Raw genomic sequence first — 22,165 nt, forward strand, 5'->3', positions numbered from 1 at the left:
TATTGTTTCTTCAACCAGTTAAACTTATTTTTAACTGGTTAAAATCATCCAAGTAATATGGGCATGGTGGCACATGTCTATAGTCTCAGCACTTGGGAGACAAGCAGCAGATGACTACAAGTCTGAGGTCAGCCTCGTCTACAAAATGAGTTCCAGACAAGCGAGGACTGTAACAGGACCCTGCCACCAAACAACAGTCATTGGAGAATATTATTTTAAGGTGTGTTGCATTTGTTTGTGTTGCATTTGTTTAACTCTGTGAAGCTGTGTTACTGTGCCTGTCTAAAACACCTGATGGTCTAATAAAGAACTGAATGGCCAATAGCAAAGCAGGAGAGAGGATAGGTGGGGCTGGCAAGCAGAGGGAAGATACAGGAGGAGAAATCTGGCTGGAAGGAGTAGCCAGATGAGGAGAACATCAGGGGCCAGCCATCCAGCTACACAGTAAGCCATGGAATAAGAAATAATGGAAGGTATAGAGAAATAAAGAACGGTAAAAGCCAGAAGGCAAAAGTTAGACAGAATAATTTTAAGTTAAGTAAAGCTGGCTAGCAACAAGCCAAGCAAAGGCTGGACATTCATAATTAAGAATAAGCCTCTGTGTGTAATTTATCTGGGAGCTGGGTGGCGGGCCCCCCAAAAGAGCAGAAACAAACAACAACAAAACTAAACACAATAAAGTTATACGTATCAATGGAGGAACACAATATTTAAAAACATGTACATATTATACAATGTTTAAGCCAGTTTGTGGTGGAATATTGTTTGTAATCTAGGAAATAAAGCTTGCCTGAAGATCAGATGACAGAGTGAGCCACAGAGTTAGCCATAGAGGTCAGGCAGTGGTGGCGCACACCTTTAATCCTAACACTCGGAGGCAGAGGCAGAGATTTGTCTGGATTTCTGTAATTCAAGGCCACACTAGGCTACATGAGATTAATCCAGTCGAAAAAAGAAACAGAGCCAGGCAGTGATGGCACACACCTTTAATTCCAGCACTTGGAAGCTTAAAACAGGAAGTGATATGGCTGGGCAGAGAAAAGAATATAAGGCTTTAGAAGACAGAATTCGTGCTCTTTCAGGCTGAGGAGTTGGTGAGATAAGAGGTAGCGGCTATGGCTTGCTCTGCATCTCTGATCTTTCAGCTTTCACCCTGACATCTGGCTCCTGATTTTTATTATAAGACCAATTAGGATTCATGCAACACCAGTTTAAGCATATTTGTCTTCTCAAACATTTGTCTTTTTTAGGACAAAACCTTTAAAAATCCTTTCTGTGCATATAGTGTGATACTGCTGTACAGAGTCGTGGTTCCATGAATAGCATAAGAACGTCTCACTCCAATCTAACTGTAATTTAGCACTCATTAATCAAACTTTCCCTACCCCACCCCCTAAGAGAAAATCATCAGACAAAGCCTTACTGGAGGACATTTGACAGGCACCTGGTCAATACTTCTCAAGACGGGCAAAGTCATGAAAAATGAGGAATGACAGAAACTGTCACAAATCAGATAACACTAGAGAATAATCGATGAAAATTCTGGGGCATTTACATCTCCTAACTAGTCTATTAAAATTGTGTAAGAAAGAATACAATATACAACCCTGAAGTGGATTTTGAACAGAAAGAAGACATTAATGGGGAGGGAAAATATAGAATCCACACATAGACTATATTTATGTAACAGAAATGTGTCCATGTGTATTTCTCAGTGCTGACAAATATGGCACAAGCCATGGTAATACAGGATTATAATAATGGGAGAAACTCTGTTCTATCTGTGATAATTTCCTGTAAATCTAGAGTTACTCTAATTTTTTTAATTTCTTAAAAAATAAAGTTCCACTCATTATTTGCCCCTGTGGCTGTTCGTTTTTCTGCCAAACTGAAAATAAAACAGAGATTAGATGCTCAAATTTCCCCCCTCATGGAGGCTGTTTGTTTCTCATCAAGCTGAAATAAAACAGAGATTTGGTGCTCAAATCTCCCTCTCTGGTGGCTCCTCTGATGGCTTTAGAAAATCTGACTGCAAGAATAAGTAAACTTATGACAATCTATGCTTTCTATTAAGATAAAGTTTGTTCTCTGGCAAGAATTAGACTTTATTCCTTTGCAGAACTCAACATTTAACAATAGAGTGGCTACCACTATTTAAAAATAAACAGATAATTATGAGAACTGCATATATGGGCTCTAGGTTTGGGTTTTTTTTTTTCCTTTTCATTTTTATAACAGTAAATGTTGCCATCTAAACATTCTCCTTTTGATCAGCCTATCCCAATGCTAGGCATTTTAAATTTCTAAGAAAGCCTTTGTGAAACCAAACATAGTAAGTAATCAAGACCTTCTAACAAAAACCACAATATGATCAGTATTAAAAAATTATGAATTAGACCTTTGTTGCACAATAAACTGTAGCTGAAAGTTTTCCTGTGTCCCAAATGGGACACAGGAAATCTTTCCAACTAGAAAGAACTGCTTCTCTCTTTTGTTATCATGATTTCTTTTTACTGTTGTAATTTATTTTGTTCGTATTGTACATCATTCAATAAACTTCATTTTATGAAGGTAATTCCTTATTAAGGAAGGAGGAAATGTTGTAATTATATTATAATCATAAAAATAATAAATAATAAAACTTGTGGTGCTTACATCCTTTATTAAAAACAAAAACATGGAAAAGTTAACTAAATTACCTAAAGTTATAAAACAAGTCAGAGAAAAAAGAATGGGAGGAAACCTCTTTCCACTTCCAGGGAGAAGTAATTGAATCCCCACAGAAGATGTTTCCTATCTTAAAGCACCCATTTGGTTGAACTTATTGCATTATTCTTCTTTCTTATTGTTTCTAATCTGTTGGATGGTGTTAATTAATTTAGTTAGGAGGCAGACAGTAAGCCTGGACATGTCCTATATAGCTTCAGTTTGGACAACTTCTAAAACTACAGATTCTTTGGGATGCAAATTATAAAACTTTTCAAAATCCTTATAAACAAACCAACCTGAAATCTGTGACTTAAGGAAATCAAGTTTCCTCCAAAACAATCCTCATGAGCAGCAGTTATGTTCAGGGTGGTAACCTGCTAGCTGACAACATCTGTCAGCACCAGAATCCACTTCCAATAAAGTTTTGTTGAAAAGGAAAAAAAAAAGACAAACATACAAATGTTGTCTTTTCAAGGTAGCTCCTTCTGTTTTATTTATGGATTCAGTTTTCAGTTTCTTATTACTTAGAAATGTTCTACATTGCAATAAGCCAAATGGACAAAGAAGATCTAAAACACGTCAAAAACTAGTATGGCTCCTATGCTCTATGCACAGACAATTGTAACCAAAGTAGGAATCGGGTATTTCACCCAAAACTGTCTTTGGAAATTGGTGCTCAGAATTTCCCTTAGTCACTAACTTGGATAATAGAATATACATGATCTTATTCATTAATAGTTCTCAATAGTTGAAGGGTTGTTAAAATATTTTGAAGACTGGTTTGAGTTGCCAAGTGATAATATGAACAATACTGACTTTATTGGACACAACAATATTAAAAAAAAAAAAAACTATATGCAGAAAATCCCTGCCATAACGGCATACTGTCTGAGGGGGACAAATAGAGAAAGGTAAGTAAAAAAAAAAAAAATGGTTATTTTGCCAGTCTGTAAAAAGTTCTGAAGAGAGGACAAATGAGAGATGTTTTGAAAACTCATGCTCACTCTGCTTGCCTTACACATTTAATGTAAAGTCAAAGGAAATCTTGATGGTTTAAAAATTTTATGTCATCATAGCATATGCTCAAATGAAGTAACTGCTATCTCCAATCCTGAAAAATAGCTGTGATCTGACCCAACACTCCTCTTGGGGGCCATGATCTGACCCAGCACTGCTCCTGGGGGCCATGCAGTGATCTGACCCAGCACTGCTCCTGGGGACTGTGATCTGACCCAGCACTGCTCCTGGGGGCCCATGCAGTGATCTGACCCAGCACTGCTCCTGGGGGCCCATGCAGTGATCTGACCCAGCACTGCTCCTGGGGGCCCATGCAGTGATCTAACCCAGCACTGCTCCTAGGGGTCCATGCAGTGATCTACCCCAGCACTGCTCCTGGGGGCCCATGCAGTGATCTGACCCAGCAGTGCTCCTGGGGCCCATGCAGTGATCTGACCCAGCACTCCTGCTGGGGGCCCTACTCATCCACACTGTAGTGTGTGTGTATGACTGTGTGCCAGAAGCCCTTTAACAACAATCTGAACACAGCAGTATAAAATGGTAAGAAGCACAAGCATTTGGAAGCAACCAATGAACCCTTTCTACAAATAATGCCTCATCTTTTCTGGTGTATAATTTTCATTGTATTCCACAAGTTTAAATGTGAAGCTATTTTCATGAGTTTTAAGTAATTTGCGATTTTAGTTATGATTGTTTGTTAAAGCAAAAGCCCATGAGGAAGGAATGTGTGATAGATGTTAGGGTTTTCTAACCTTTGATAGAAAAGTAAAACAATAATTATAACATGAATAGTGTGATTTTCACATCTGGGTTGACTTTTAGAGACTGGCTTATATTGAAATGATTCCATATAGCCAAATCCTTGAATTATTATAGGCTCAGATATGGAATGTGGAAAATTTCTGATTCTCAAAATTTTAGAAGTTTGAGCAGAACACCAAGGTTCTGACATTTTACCACATCTTAGTGACTTTTTCCTATCCATTCTGATTTTCTATTATATCAGAACACCTTCAGCTTAAATATATAAACTAACAGATTGATAAAGTTAAGATTTTAGAGTTAAGGTCTCTTAAGATTTATTAAATCTGAGACTTAATTTCACAGATTAGATTTGCCTATCTGATCGGGTACAATAGCCATTTGTGGTTGTACAAATCTGGATTTTAGTATACTAAAAATTCAGTTCTTCAGGTACACAGTCAAAGTTCAAGTGCTCAGCAGCCCTGTGACTAGTAACTACCATATTGGACAAAGTGCATGATGAATTTTCTCCACCACAGTTAGGGGTTTGCACCATACCACACTGGTATAAAGTCACAGTTTGTTTGCAGCAGAGTTAAAGCTAAAATTCAGGTCATAATTTCTATTTTGATCTGCTCCATACTTAGCCAGTGTCTATGAGAACTAATGAGGGATCTGAATGTAGAAAACATCAGGCTAAGTCAAATGTGAGCTTATCTAACTTTCCTGCACAGTTATTTTTAAAATTCCAGTCATGGACTTGACCATCAAGGAAATCTAATAAATTCCAAAAGATGATAAGAATAAGTCCCCAAATATTTGAAATTAGGAAGAAACCTTTTCTAAAAGAAAGCAAAACACATTAAAAATCACCCAGAAAGTAACCAAAATGAGAAGTTTATGTCAAGGCTTATGGAATATAATTAGTCACATTCAAGTCAACAGGGGAACCTTAAATGTATTTATAATTTATAATTAAAAACATGATAGATAAAGCAAAATTCAGTTTCCAAATCTAGAGCTAGTAAGTTTCATATGAGAGGGAATTAACAATAATAAAAAAACAAAATTAATAACTCAGATGTTTCCTATTTTAAAAGGTAGAAGATTTATACAATCTAAAGAAAAAACAGAGTATAATTATGAGTTAAAAACAATTTTACAAGCTTAATTAAAAGAGATACGATGAAAAACTGAAAGATAAAGAATAAATGACAGATACAATTGCTTTTGAGAACGTTAAATTATGCAAGAATACCACACACTCTTTCAGAAAACTGAAAATGCAAAAGAAGTGGATGATTTCTGAAATATGCTTTAAGAAAACTATCCCAACAAAGGCATTAAAATGTGAGGTCATCAAGCATAAAAGTACCTTATATATTTTGAAAATCTGACTGTTGGAAGAGTAAGAATGGTTTAACATTGATCAACTTAAATTACATTATCAAATCAATGGTTTAAAAAAGTATGATCAAAAGATTAAAATGCAGGATAAAATCCAACTGTCATGCAGTTTTTAAATTGTCCAACAATTTATATATGTTGGAATAACTCTAACCAAGCAAGTAAAAGACTTGTATAATAAAAACTTTAAGATACTGAAGAAAGAAATTCAAGAAGACACCGGACAGCAGAAAGATCTCCCGTGCTCATAGATTATTAGGATTAATATCGCAAAAATGGCCATCCCACTGAAAAGAATCTATAGCCTCAATGCACAGAAATTGAAAAAAATCAGTCATTAACCTCACATGGAAATACATACACTCACACACACAAACAAGCAAATAAAGACTAAGCAAACAAAACAAAACAGCATAACTTAGGAAAATCCTGAATAATGAAAGAACTGCTGGAGCTACTGCCATCCCAGATTTTAAGTTGTATTACAAAGATATAGTAATGAAAATTACACAAAAACAGACATGCTAACCAATGGAATCAACTTGCAGACCCAGCTATATGTCCATACAGCTAGCTGGACACTTAATGTTTGTGAAGCCAAAAGTACACACTGGAGAAAAGATAGCATTTTCAACAGATGGTGCTGGTCAAATAGGGTAACTATACATAGAAGACTCAATCACCCTGCACAAAACTCAACTTCAAATGGATCAAGAACCTCAATGTAAGACTCGATACACTCAATCTCATAGAAGAGAAAATGCGGACTAGGCTTGAACTCATTGGCACAGGAAAGGACTTTCTGAACAAGACACTGATAGTGAAGGCATTAAGACCAACAATTAATAAATGGGACTTCATGAAGCTAAAAAGGCCTCTCTATACAACAAAGGACACTATCATTCTTTGAGCAAACTATCAGCCTACAGAATGGAAAAAGAACTTTATTAATTAAAGATCTGATAAAGGGCTAGTGACTAGAATACATGAACTAAAAGAAAAACCCTGAAATTCAAGAAAAGAAATAACCCAATTAAAACTTGGGTATAGAATTAAACCGAGAGTTCTCAAAAGATGAAACACAAATAACTGAGAAATACTTTATAAAATGCTCAACATGCTTAGCCATCATGAAATGGAAACCAAAATTACTGGAAGAGAAAAGGAATGGCTGTGGGATGTCTTTCTGTATGCTGTGAATATGTGTTGCTCAGATTGGTTGATACATAAAGCTGCTTTGGCCTATGGCAAGGCAACTTAGAGGCCAGCAGGAAATCCAAGGAGAGAAAAGGGAAAGAGAAAGGCAAAGTCTAGAGGGAGACACCAGCCACCACTGAAGGAGCAGCAAGATGCAGCAGACCAGTACTGCCATAGAACACGTGGCAAAACACAGATTAATAGAAATAAATGGGTTAAGTTATAAGAGCTAGCTAGCAAGAAGCTTGAGTCATAGGCCATGGCCATACAGTTCACAATTAATATAAGCCTCTGTGTGTTTACTTGGGGCCAAGCAGTTGCAGGACCAGGGGTGGGCAAGATTCGTCCTGACCTCGGGGCCGGGCAGGACTGGAGAAACTTCCAGCTACAAGGAATCATCAATATCACCCAGCTACAAACCCTGCAACCTATAACATCAACCTGCCTACAAGATACACCAGGTCAACAGTGGCCCAAATGTTATGGAAGTAACATTTGAGATTGGATTTAAGGCCCATACCATGAGATAGAACCCATATCTGACACTGCTAAAGTGGCCAGGTGCCTGAGACTAGATAGGTCATGGGCCCTAAGGGAAAACCTACCACTATTACTCCACTAAAGGAACAAAGCTCCTAATACATATTGCTATACCTAAAAATCAGAGCATCACTCATCCATCATAAAAGTTTATTCTTACATTAGATAGTAATTAACACAAACTCACAACTAAATACTATACAGAGATACTATACAAAGAGTGAGGCACTTTGGAGCACTCAGTCTTAAATAGAACATCTTTACCAAACGCCTTCCCTCAAGGCTCAGGAATCTATGTAGAAGAGGATGTAGAAAAAATGGTAAGTGCCAGATGTAATAGATGTGATCAAGGAAACAGTATCTTCCAGACACAAGAGAACTGATACATATATGAACTCAGAGGGACTATGATAGCACCCAGAAGATCTGCACAGGTTCAAAGCAGACAAAATTCCAGCACAGATAGAAGAAATGAACACAAAGTCCTACTGCTAACCTAGAAGCTATTTCCCATTGATAACCTGCTGGGAAAGGGAGAATCAGTATCCTCCAATGGAGCGACATTGGGTACATCAACCACACTCAGGGCAGGCTCTGTGCCCAGGAGGAGTTGTCCAACACAAATCAGACACCTTTTTTTTTTGTGTGTGTGTGTGTGTCTATTTTCTATTTTGTTTTTGGTATTTTTTTTTGTCTTATTGGAATTTTTGTTTGATTTTTTTTTGTTTTTTGTTGTTTGTTTTTTTTTTTTTTTTTTTTTTTTTTTTTTCCGAAACAGGGTTTCTCTTGTGTAGCTTTGCGCCTTTCCTGGAACTCACTTGGTAGCCCAGGCTGGCCTCGAACTCACAGAGATCCGCCTGGCTCTGCCTCCCGAGTGCTGGGATTAAAAGCGTTTGCATGCAACCAAAAATTTTAAAAATTATTTTTAATATTAAAAAGGAAAACATCAAGTATAATACTAAAAGTTAAAATTCTGAATTGTTTCATTAAAATAAAATCTTTAATCATTATGATTCACTTATAGTATCATAGAAATTATATTAAGTAAAGACAAGAAGATAGCTGGCATGAGAAAACCCTACTTGAAGGGTAACATTGTAGACTAATACAAAAAAAAGATGTGCGTTTTAAGTGAGTTATAAGATCAATAGTAAATAATTTCCTTCTATATTATCAAGCCATTTTGAAATTTAAATGCAATAACTAGCTCAGAATATTGACAAAATCTACAAAATAATGCAATGCAATGAAATGAAAGTGTAACAAAAATAAAAGAATAAATGAATAGATTGAACAGTACTAGGTAATCTCTTGTATGTGACTGCTTCTGGTGCCATGCTTCTGGCCAAGGAGACTATCACAAACTGTTCCTAGTGAACACATGTAATACTTGGTGCTCTGGAGGCACATGGACAGCACTACCCACCCATCTTTCTTATCTTCATCCTAGAAACAACCCTCTCTGTAAGGTGGAAGGCCATATTGGTGCTGCTCACAGCTCTCCCATCACTGCTAATAAAATGCATAATACAAAAAGGGAAATGTTCCAGGCCTGGAAATGACTCAGACATTAAGAGCATTGGCTGCTCTGGAGTGGATCCAGATTTGATTTCTAGCCCCTATGTGGCTACTAGCAACTCCTTATAACTACAGTTCCAGGGGATGTGATGCTCTCTTCTGCCTCTGCCAGCACCAGACACACACATGGTGCAGAGACAACGTTCAGGTCCATACTCATCAAGTAAATATAAGATAAACTTTTTGTTTTAGGATGAGCTAATGAAATCTACTGGATAAGTGTTATTCTTTCCATCGCACATTAAAAATAAAGAGTTGCAGTCTAGAATGTAGAGATGGAGAGATACTTCGAACGTGCTTAAAAGAAGATGGAGGTTTCTGTGCAGAGGGAACACACATTGAATTCTTCCACCCATAATGCTAAGTGCATCAGCAGCAGACTCAGCCTGGAGAATGAGCTCAAGTGCTGGAATAGCTAAGAAGGAGCTTTCAAACATGAGTTCAGTCACTTCATTTCTCTACATTCAGTTTTTCTGTTGTTCTGCAACTGCATATTAGAGAATGAAATTACTTAATTCCTTACTGGCAGTTGGGATAACAGGACCGTGATCTATAAAACAATCCTTCCATGAAAAAAAAAAAAAACAAATCTGAAAGGATTATTTCAGAGACAATGTGGAAATATTATAGCTATGTATTTCCACATATAAACACCACTGTATCTAAACTTAAAGTGTTGATCAAAATGGTCTCTAACCCAAAAGGATAAAGTAGGAAGTGACAATTTCATGAAGCGTAAATGTCAAATTCAGTGATTTAATAAAATTTAGTGTTCAACAGTTGTTAGCCCTTGGCTGCAGGGTCGCACTGCCATCAGCCCTGCGGTTTCATTCCCGAAGTCATCTCAGCTGTACCATTAGTTGTCATATTACTAATAATGGGCGTCTAGAAGGTCTCATCTATCATTTCTAATGTTTCCTCTCCTTTCAAGTGGGTTGTTTAATGAGAAGGGGCTGCTGCTGCAGTCATGGGGATGCATCATTAGCCAAACATATTATTGCAAACATCGCATCCATAAAAAGAAGAGGGAGAGGGAGAAGGCAAGTGAATGTGAGAGAGAGATGGAGGGAGGGAGAGGAGAGAGGAACAGACTTCCCTCTATGCAAGGAGTCTGCCTTCTAACAACAGAAGAGACACAAAGTATTTGAGCAAATTCTTAAAAGTACTTCCAGAAGGGCTTTAACCTGAATAATACTGACTGTAAGTAAGGAACATTTTTTTTCAACATAATATTTTCCAGACATACACAGATAAAATTATTTTTGAATAAACAAGCACGGTATCCAAGTAAAGAGCTATAATAAGTAACTTAAAGATCTGGCATGATGGCTCGATAGATAAAGTACTAATCATTACAAATGTCAGGATCAGAGTTCAGACCTTCAGCATCCACTCAGGGCCATGTGAGTGTGGTATTCTGTCTGTAATCCCAGTCCTGGTGAGACAGAGACAGGATACCCAAGGCATGCTGGCTAGCTGGACCAGTGGGAATGTCAAGCTCTGGTTTCAGTGAGAGACCCTGCCTCAGAAAGTAGAGTATGATCAAGGAAGAAACCCACCCTCAGTCTTGGGCTGCTATACTCACACACTGTGTTGTGTGTGCTCTTGAAAATAACACAAGCACCAAGTTTCTAATTGGCACAGAAAGTGCATATATATGTACAGTATTAATTTAGGTCTATGCTTCTCAAATGATGAAAAATAGGAGTGGAAAACTAGTATCCAAATGCCCATTTTTCCTCTGCCTTAACAATGCTCATGTCTCTGGTGCATCACGGGGACCTCTGTCTCTAGTACCGCTCACGTTAGGCAGCCCTGCACTGTGGGCAGCTCTTTCATGCTTTCAACAACCAGCTCTCCTAGATGATCCTCCACATCTGCGTTCCTTCTTAAGTCAATCATCTACGCCAGCTGTTTTCCAAAAATATCCATTAGGAAGGCACCAGAGCAGACCCAAATGTAGATTCCGTCAGCTGCACATCTTTCCATGTTTTCTTAGCTCATCTGGGGTTTCACCATCACCATGCCAATCAGGGAATAGGAAGGAGTGGAACTACTGTGTTGTCAAAATTTTCCCTTTTTGGATACTCAGAGGAAAATTGTTAAAAATCTGTGTACATGAGAGCAATGCTGCATACTAAGAAGATATTAAAGGATGAGACAAATAGCATCCACACCATTTTCTTGTCTTAAGGTCTCAGCATTTATTATATTCTGACATAGTAATGATCGATGCAGATGCATTGGTACTGAGAGCTAAAGACTTATATAGCCAATGAAAGATTATTACACTTAGTGGAAAGATAAAGTCAATGAAAAATGATGTAATAAAGCTCAACTTTCTAGCTTCTTGACTGTCAGATTCTGTAATAAAAATGTATCTAAATTTTATAAATCAACATAAATCCTTGAGACAAACAGAAATAGATTGCTTACTAAAACTACACAGAGAGGGCAGAATACATCTTACCTAAAACCAACAAAAGGAAGAAATGACCTGAAAGCATTTAAAGTTTGGCCCTTGAATATAAACTGAGGCTAAACAGGTTCTACTGGTTCCCATGGCCATGTCTTGGATAAGTCAGTTTGGTTTTAAGCAGATAATCTCTATTTGATATTGTGTGGCATAGCATTAATGGAGATGGAAATAATAGCCTCATTCATGGAAGGCATTAGTGCTTTCAAAATTTCCCATCACTCATTCCTAATGAAAACATGTGTTCCAGATCGTATCACTTGTAAAGGGGACATCTGAAGCTCAAACTGATCTCAAAACCAGACGTTATTGTCTTGACTACCACGAGTCATAGAGGATAACAATATGGACCGTGTGTTGCATGCACAGAGGTCACGAAGTGACTGTCAGTTCCCAAAACAAACAACCAAAAAAAAAAAATGTGAAGTACAAATGATGCTGCCAACTTCCATTACCAAAAACATGGGACCAGACCAAAGAACACTTCCTACGCTTAGTTCCTCAGATCATCCAATGTCATTTCATGATGCTCCAGAGTTCCCCATCAACATCCCAACAGGCCCTTTCCTTTGGAACTCATGAATTCCAAAACTGTATGAAGAAAATTGTAAAGCGACACATTAAAAGTGATGTTTTAATCATTCATAGCAATCTGAGGAAGACATAAAATATGACATACATTGGAAAGTTCTTTAAAATGGGAATCTATAACGTATAATTTGCAGTAAAAAACAATACAAAACAAAACAAAACTTCCAGTCTCACTGCATGTTTAAGCATAATGTAAACAAACAGTGCGTATCTTGACTCTGTTTACAGATGTCCAAGTTCTCCTAAAAGTGTCTCCTGCTGAACAGGCTCCACCCAGAGGTGTTGTGCGTACCATTTTTCAAGCCACAGAGTGGACAAACAGGAAGGCTCCCTGCTCCTCCTTACTGGAGCCAATGCTGTGATTCCTTCCCCTGTCAGGATCCCAACTTCTCTACTAGGATCATCTTCTTAGCTTCTCAAAATAATAGCCCATTTACTTGCCATGTACTGGGAGTCAAGCTCTGTGAAATTTACTCCACGTTTTCTTTTTCCTTTACATATAGAGGCCTATATAGCAGGTATCACTATGTCATTCCTATTTTATAGAAAAACAAAAGCAGGAAATTGACCAGTTACAGTGCTCCAATGTGACAACAGATTTCAACTAGGATTTATCTCACCACGGGTTTTTTTTTTTTTTTCCTTAACTACTAAGTTAGGAGAGCCAGACTCTAGTCTCAAACTCCCGACCATTGCCAGCAATCTATTTTAATACAAAAATTTTAAGTTGTATGCTCAGGGTCATACCTTAACTAATGAAATTGTCAGTACAAAGCCCAAGACTTGCTTTTCTAAGTTCCTTCTCCTACTTCACGTTGTCTTTTTGTAAAATTTGAAGAAAGATAGACATTCTCATTTCCTACTTGTGGGAGTCCAGCTCCGACCTTCTCCCACCTTTCGAAGGGTTCTTGGGTGGAAGAGAGAGGAATGAAGAAATATTAGGTAGAAAGACCCAGACGATGAGGAGAAAGACAGAGACATAGGATAGCTCCTGGAGAGCTCTGGCTCAATACCCAGCCACCCAGTCTTTTATTCAAAAAGGCTTTTTATAATATGCCAAGGGGAACAGCAAAAGACTTTCCCCTTGCAAGATCAAAACACACCATACAGCCAAGAATAGACCCTTCCAAACAACTGGTAAATACATCAATGGCCAAATCATCTTATGCAGCCCTGTTGGGTAAAGCAAGCTCAGATTCTCTGATCCCGAGTAAGGTTTCACTAAGAAGCCTCTGTAGGCCACCACACCTACACAAATACATACCTTGTTACTTGCCAATGTAACTCACTGGATGATAGCTGGGACACCCTCCATGATTTCTTTAGAGCCTCCAAAAGCTGCCATCAGTATGCCTACATCTGACTTAGAATAACTGATCTTTTTACAACTCGAATAACAATATAACCCACCATCTGCTAAGAATTCTTACTAAAGATGGACCCACAGTATTTTCCTATACATTTTAATGATGAATGGTGATAACTAGTTAATGTGCTTATTTCCTAACTTAGTTACTTCCTAGAATCACTTAGATTACTTTAAGCCATCCCATTCCCAGGCTATGTCACAGATTAATTAAACTGAAAAGATTGGCTGGAGGCAAACTGGACTCAAATTTTTAAAGATTATGTTTGTTTATGTGCAAGTCTGGGTGCATGTATGCCATATGTGTACATGTAACTGTGGAGGCCAGAGAGGGTGTTAGATCCACTGGAGCAGGAATTACAGGTGCCGGGAACCTGACCTAGGTGCTGGGAACCAAACTCAGGTCCCCTGGAAGAGCAGCAAGTGCTCTTAAGCATAGAGCCATCTCTCCAGCCCAAACCTCAATATGCATTAAATTTGACAACCAGAGCTTTAATCCTTATTAAACTTTAATGTTTCAGGTAGTAGTCGATCAACAAGGCTAACAACCTAACACAATTTCTAACATAGCTATCAATTATGTAAATTGATCATGTTCAAATTTTTCTTTGAAATAAAATGAAGAGATATCAAAATAAACTATCATAGAACACCAACATTAGTTACTTAACAAGACTCCTTTTAGCTGGTGCTACAGAGAAACACACAGAAATCCTTACACACACACACACACATACACACCCCTGAGTCAACAGCCACAGTGCGCTCACACCCAGGGACACATGTCCACTTCTGTTCCCCTTAATGTAATCTTACAGTCACAGCCTTATCATGGCCAAAACCAAAGGAAGGAAATACTGTAAGCCTTTTCCAAAGCTAACCCTGAGACATCTTCTTTGGTTTGCATCATTAAATGAAAACCAACCAGCTGCCTTTTACATGCGTATTTAACTACCACAGGTTTGCAATTCCCTAACAGACAACAATGTGATTAAGGAGTCATACAACCAATCAAGAAAGGATTTTTAATCACTGTATGTAAGAAAAAATAGAATTCACATACACTCATTGAAATTGTCCCTTGTTCTTTCGAGATATAAATCTTGCTTGTAATAAATGTTTGTCAGTTCTTATATTCATGAGGTTTTATAACCTGCCCAGCTTCTTAATCCTCCAACTCCGTTTCTCCAAGGAAAAGCCTTCCGTGACATTTTTGGTCACTAGTCCCAAAGACATAGTAAACACTAGGCACTTCTCAGGGCTGCTAAATTAAATTTGGGCTAAGTATAGTGGCTCATATCTGTAGTCCCAGCACTTAGGAGACTAGAGCCATGCTATGGATTCAGAGGCAGCCTGGGCTAAGAGTAAAATCTTGTCTCAAAAAAAAAAAAATCAATTCTACCAAGAAGAGAATATATTTATTCATTTCTGATAATTATATTATACTTCCATAGCAATTCAAGGGTTTTTCTTAGTGTTTTGAAAGTTTTCTAACCCAACATAATTCAGAAGAAGGAAAAATGTCTACTTACAGGTATCATCCAGTTGGCCAGGTCACCATATTTAGAAACCTGCATGGCTCCCAGCATTGTTAGATTGACATGTCCCCTGGCAAAGAAAAAAAAAGTATAAAGCAAACTTCACAGGCTTTATATCCCCTTTGCTTTAAAGCATCAGCAATTAAAATAATCTTATGCCCCAAAATGCATCTATTTTCCCACTCCCTGCAATTGATTTCTAAATAGATCAGAGCTCCACGCTGGTACAAAGAAGTAACCATTAAGAGTCCTTTAAAAAAATTATAGCTTATATTGTCTCCCAAAAACAAACTAAACACAGGTGTGCACAGTGAAGTTTGTTTCCTTCGGAGAGGGAGAATGTGACTTGTTTTGAAGACAACCCGTGGCTGGAAAGTGAGCCCACAGTTTGAAGGAAATGTTGGGAATACCTTATAATGTTATTTCAATCAAGCTGGCACAAAGATGCAGACTCCATGTAGGGGGTCTTTGCAAAGTAGTGGGGTGGATATTTCCATGCCCAACCCTCGGTGGGAATAATTTCACAGCTTTCTGCAGCTGAACAAACCGTGATCGTTTAATGGGACTGTGGGAAATGGGACTGTGCCTCAGAGTCTTGCTCACAGGCTCAGGAGATGACTCAGCCCACTCTACACCGTGTGAATATGAGGGGCTCCGTTATTACATACCCTCTAATCATTGCAAATGATTCATCGCTGGAGAAGAAAGAGGCTCCTGGGAGAACAGTAACCGTTTCCTTTCCTAAAGGCACACACAAAAGAAAAAAGAAAAGGATGGGGAGAGAACTATTAGATCTCTGAGATCATCATGAAGGACCAAGAGGCCTGCACCATCTGTGCTTCTGAAAGACTCTACGGTCCAATCAAAACGCAGCTGTCCACCCTGAGAAGTGGCGTGTTCTGTCACTGGCACTGTTTAGTTTTTGTCCCTGCAAAGTGGTAACAACCAGCATGTATGGGATTACTGCTTGGAAATTCTCTACAGGCAAAGCATCCTCTAATGTCTATACAATGCCCTTCAGCTTTGCAGCTTTAGACACTGACAATCTGCAGTTAAAGACGAGAGCTTGCCAAAGATCTAACACGCAACACAGTGGCTACAGGCAACAGCACCACACTGCACATTTGAACCTCAGATGGCAGCTGTGAGGGGATGAATGGTCATTAACTTGATTATGTCAGTCATTTCGCTATGCACACACATATCAAATCAACACACCAAATGTTAAACACTGAATATACACTTCTTTCTTTTGCCAACTGTGTTGGCTAGTTCTATGTCAACTTGACACAAGCTAGAATCACTAGAAAGGAAGGAGCCTCAATGGAGAAAAAGCCTCCATAAGATCTGGCTGTCGGCAAACCTGTGGGGCATTTTCTTAATTAGTGATTGGTGGGTGGTGCCATACCTGGGCTGGTGGTTCTGGGTTCTATAAAAAAGTAGGCTGAGCAAGCCATGGGGAGCAAGCCAGTAAGCAGCACTCCTCCATGGCTTCTGCATCAGTGCCAGCCTCCAGGTTCCTGCCCTGCTTGAGTTCCTGTCCTGACTTCCTTTGATGATGAACTGTGATGGACATGCCTAAGTCAGATAAATCCTCCCCTCCCCAAGTTGCTTTGGTCATGGTGTTTAATAACAGCAATAGTAACCCTAACTAAGACACCAACTGTACCTTAATAATTGTGGGGAGAAATCTAAAATAAAAATAAATTAACAATATAAAAAGACCCACCTCACCATGCAAGTATATAACACATCCATCTTTATTCTCTAGCCCCTATAAGCTGTGAACTTCCGTCAGATCACACTTTCTTGAAATCAGAGAATACTTCTGAACACGTTCAATACTAATTTCTAAGAGATTCTCTTGTTAAGACTTCTAAAAATGACACATTGTTATAAAAGTTCAGAGCTGGAAAAAAAAAACCTTCATATTAAGCTGGGTGTGGCACCCACCAATCCCACCACTCGGGAGCCTGAGGCAGAAGGATCACACAGTCTATATAGGGAATTCCACCTAACCAGGATTACAGACTGACTGACACCCTATTTCAAAAATAAGACAGCTATATAAATAAAATCTCCATGTTTATCCAGTTAGCACTCTAGCTAACAACTACCAGTACCTTGGTCAGACCCAAGCTGCCTGTCTTGTGGGATCTACTTTCTGTGTGTTCCAGAGCTCAGAATATCATATGGTCCCCCCTGAAAAGTGCTTAAATGGCATCTCTCAACTGTCCCAGAACATTCCATCCTCTGCTCTGATGCATAAGGTAGCTAAGAAGAGGAAGAAAAGCTATGGTTGAGAGTTCAGAATTCAGGAAAAGCTCTCAGATGCCTCAGTACCAGAAGAGGTCTGTCCATCCCCAGCTAACGCACCACAGCTACCCTGGCTGGCTTCTCAAGGACTGCTGAAAGCTAACTCTTTCATCAATATCCCCCACTTCAGCTCAAGTATGGGGGGAAAGTAAGCCTATTTATATCATGCTGAAATATTTATTGCCCGAGGGAGTTTGATTCTAAATAATGGAAACATTTTCTCATCTTCCAAAGTACCATAAACCTGAAACGCTTTGGGAAACACTTTCTAGTGTGGTTAGAAGTAGCTTTTAGACAGCACCAAAGACTTAGAGGATTAAGTGAGATAATGCATGTGAAGTCCTCCGTCGGGGCCTGGCACAGAGCAGAAGCTCCATGACAGCAACTGTCACTATTACCATTATTACTACTCTCTCCAAACCACTCAGAATAAGAGGCAGAGCGGCTTTCCCTCCAGGGATAACTGCATAACTGCATAGGACCACAAACTGGCTTGCTTCTACAGTAGGGCTCCCGGCCAGTCTGCATGAGCCCTAAGCTTCAGGACATGCACACAACAGCTAGATCTCGTCCACACACTTCTCCACCAGATCCTCGCCACTTTTGTGAGGTGGAAAGTCATAGAGGAAAACTGTAGAGAACATGAAAGAGACATAAACATACCAAGTCTTCTGTTTTCTGAGTGTTAAATCACAATGACTTCCAAAAGACAGTCTCCATTGGTGATATATGGGAGGTGGTTTTTTAAATTAATAATAATAATTATTATTATTATAGTTATTATTACTACTATTATTAGCATTTTGTAGGCAATGCTGAGACCAATGGGGAGCATTTTGGCTCTCTCTACGCTGCACAAAGCATAACTGTATTTAAAGCCCTGAGAGCAACCCTCACAGGAAAGTATCCAGGCTTCTTCCTAGGCAGTCTTACAAATTATATTCTTCTGAAGCAGAGTCAACTGCTCATGTTTTTATTTATTTACACTGTTTATTTCAAGTGTGCATGTGTGTCTTCTAAGGCAGTGTTATATTCTTTTGAAGTAGTTACCTACCCACAATTTTATTTATTTATGTTACTTCTTTTGAGTGTGTGTATATGTGTATGTGTGTGAGGTCAGAGTATAATTCTCAGGACTCATTTCTCTCCTGCCACCTTGTGGGATCCAGGCATTGAACTCAGGTCAGGCCTGTACCTAAGCACCTCTCTACCCATGAGCCACTTCGCTAGCCTGACTTTTACTCATTCATAATTGCGTAAGCACTCCAACTGGCTATCCAATCCAAAGGTCAGCCCCGAAAACATACATATGAGCAGCATTATTCGGACTAAGCAGGCCATATTTATATGCTTAGGAATACACACACACCACACACACACACACACACACACACACCAATTGAAAGGTTTGAAGGGAGGAAAGAGAAGGGGTAAGTGATGATTATTGTCTCAAAAAATTAAAAAAAAATAAAAGCATACATGTTTATGGGTTTATACATAAAGCGACTTTTCAAATCAGAAGAAACATTTCCGCTTTTCCTCTAAAGCTGACCCTTTCTCAACTATGAAAACATGAAACCCCTTTTAGTTTTTTGGAACACACACTAGGTCACTGATAACTATGATTACCCTACCATGCAACAGCACATGAGAACTCCTAACTGGTATCTAATCATAACTTAATACCCACTGGTAAGCCTTTCCTCAAACCTGCCTTCTGCCTGCTCTGGTAACCACTGTTTTAGTCTCAACTGCCATGAGACTGATTTTTTTTTTTTGGGGGGGGGGGTTTCACATATGACTAACAATGTACATGACTTGTCTTTCTGCGCCTGATCCATTTTACTTAGCATAATCCACATTGTCTCAAATGCCAAAATATCATCTTTTTTTTAACCATTTAATAGTATTCCACTATGTGTTTTATTTACCCATTGATTAGTTGAAAAAAAACTCAGCCTCTTTCCATTTTATTAGCTGTGGCAAACAGTATTGCCACAAACACAGTCTAGACAGATGTCTCTGTGATTTGCTGATTTTATTTCTTTTGGCAATATATCTCAAAGTAGAATTACTAGATTATATGATGGTTATACTTTTGGGTGCCATCATTTTTAAATATCCAATATCTAAATGAATCTAGTATCTAAATATACTATGTTGAATCCACAATTTTCTAATTCAACATCAAGGATTTGGTCAGTAACTACAACAATAAATCATGTAAAGAATAATAGCCTTACCACTGATCCAGAACACTGTCCAGGCATCCAGCCCACATAGCAGTGATGGCAGGCACCAGCTCAAGCTTGCTGCTTCAGCTCTGTCCTGCTCCATTCTGGGACCCTCTCCAAACAACCACCCCACACAATAGATAGAACCCAACAAATGCTACTCTGAGCTTCTCTCCAGTGAATGGCAGTAAATACAGAGATTCCTAGCTTCACACAGTGCTGAGAATAAGTGACAGCTGAGTGCTGAGCCCTAAACAAGCCATTTTTAACATCCCTTCTAAGGTTCCAATGATACTGCAGAAGAGGGGGCAGAAAGAATATAAAAGCTAGATGATAGGAAGAAGGGCTGTGATAAAATACCCTATAGATAAGCCACGGCCATTGTGATCATGAGCTCACGGTAACTGCAGGTTCCCATACTAACTCTGAACAAGGATGGCCCTGACAACAGTCAGGTATGAATGGAGGAGGGGCTCAGCAAGGCCAACCCTCATTACTGAGCTATTTGCTACTAATAGATTCAGAGAGAAAGAGAGTCCCTGCCTTCAGTTGTATACCTACTGCTGACTCCAACAGGCTCCAACGGCTAGCCCAACCCAATGGACATACAGATGGCCCTGGCTAAATTAAATGGATCATGAAGCATAAGTCAGGAATCTGGGGTTGGAGGGAGCAGGCAATGAGGGGATGACAGGGATGAAAGGGGTGTGAGAATAAAGTCATCAGAATGCACTAATGCATGTGTGACAATATCAAACAAATAACTCTTTTCTGTGTGTCCATCTATATCTTTTCATACTATTTTGTCAAGAGTGCATTAATTTTATCCTTACCTACTTGTCCTTTGGTTCATAATTCAATAGTGAGTCAGTAATTATTATGAGCACTGAACATACACTATAAACAAAATTCAACTACCCTATAACTATTGGTTCTCAAACGTGAATTCCCACCAGACTCACATGGAGGGCTTCTACATATGCAGGCTGCTACTGCCTCCAACCCCCCAGTTTCTAATTCAGTACGTGGGTGGTAGGGGCTGAGATCTAAGAGTCACTGGTCATGCTGACACTAAGGATGTGGAGACTTAAAGAACCAATACCCTAAGAAAAAACTAAGGAGCTTATAATCTAGCAAGAAAGAGAGAAAGTTACAAGACAAAATGATGGGTGCTTAGGAGAAAGACACTCAATATGTTGTAGGTTCCGGGGAGGGGACATTCTTGTCCTGCGGAAGGATTGGAAGTGGCCCAATGGGCCAAAATGGGAAGGACTGTTCTAATACATTCTGATGGTAAATTATGAGCTTAGAAATGGGGATATAAACAAAGAGGAAAATCTGGTGAGCACACAGTAAGCACAAAGGCTACCAGAATGAAGGGATGATCCTAAGCAGAGAGAACCCTATAGACATTCAGCATAGAGCTGCCTGTACTTCAGTGTGCAGGCCTGTGATTCTCCAGAAGTGGTAGAGCCCTCAAAAGCAGGGTGACCTTTGGGGACGCTGTTCTAGTCACAGGACGTTGGGCAATGTCTCTGGCCTCTACCTACTAGACACCAATAGTACTCGCTCCCAAAAGTAACAATGAAGTCAAAAAATGTCTTCAGGCACTGTCAGATGTTCTCAAGAGTCTGTTGACAACAGCCAGTGTGGAAGTTAGGAGGGGCTTTCAGAGGCCACAAGATGCACAAGCTGATTCTTTCTAAAGCAATTTCCACGAGAGGTAAGTCCTTAAAAGCATGGCTTGTGTATTAAAAGAAGAAAACAGCACTGATGGGGAGGCATGCATAGCTCACCCTGGATGAAAAAGCAAATGCATGGGAATTATTAGAAACTTCACAGTTACGCCCGGTGTGCACCCAGGGTTTCACCGCACCTGCCCGCTGCCATCTGCACCTCTCTAGAGCTGGCTTTTCAGCAGGTTTAATTCAGTCCATGGACAGAAAACCACCTAGCAGGAACAAGAGACCGTGGGAGCTCCGATGCTAATGATTTTATCTTGGGCTCCTCACGCTTACAGTGGGATTTGAGAACTTGAAAATTGGTAGCTCCACGGGGACTGAGCTGCTTTGAAGCTCCACGGAGTAGGAAACCCCTCCCATCCAACACTGTGGCTGAAAAGATTAGCTATTCTTCCAAGGAAAATAGGTCTTAAAAACTCAAAGCCTGAGAGCTGGGAAGTGGAATTATTCATTTTGCAAATAACCAACTAACACAATAAATTAATTAAAGCAAGCAGCAAATATTTTCACAGGCCAGTGAGCTATTGCTAAAGGTTACAGTACAATTTGAGTACAGTGTTGGTTAAATGTCACTGCGTTACCACACTGAGACTTTCAGAGTTGAGTTGTGTTAGCTAATTCAAATATTCAACCTCAATGTGTATCACTTCCCAAAACTCCAAGTACCAGACATCATTCTACTTGACAGCTGGACTTTATGTTCAGCTCGT

General features: G+C 39.2%; 1 protein-coding gene across 1 annotated transcript in view; it reads right to left on the minus strand.

Moving 5' to 3' along the window:
- Oxct1 (3-oxoacid CoA-transferase 1) overlaps positions 1-22,165 on the minus strand; it is a 135,978-nt gene that overhangs the window by 37,019 nt on the left and 76,794 nt on the right. The window contains exons 12-13 of the mRNA XM_028875576.2: positions 15,832-15,904; positions 15,158-15,233 (exon numbers count right to left, since the gene is read on the minus strand). Of these exons, the coding sequence (XP_028731409.1) occupies positions 15,158-15,233; positions 15,832-15,904 (149 nt within the window). The remainder of the gene's footprint in view (positions 1-15,157; positions 15,234-15,831; positions 15,905-22,165) is intronic.

Source organism: Peromyscus leucopus, chromosome 11 (assembly GCF_004664715.2).
Source record: "Peromyscus leucopus breed LL Stock chromosome 11, UCI_PerLeu_2.1, whole genome shotgun sequence".
Lineage (NCBI taxonomy): Eukaryota > Metazoa > Chordata > Mammalia > Rodentia > Cricetidae > Peromyscus > Peromyscus leucopus.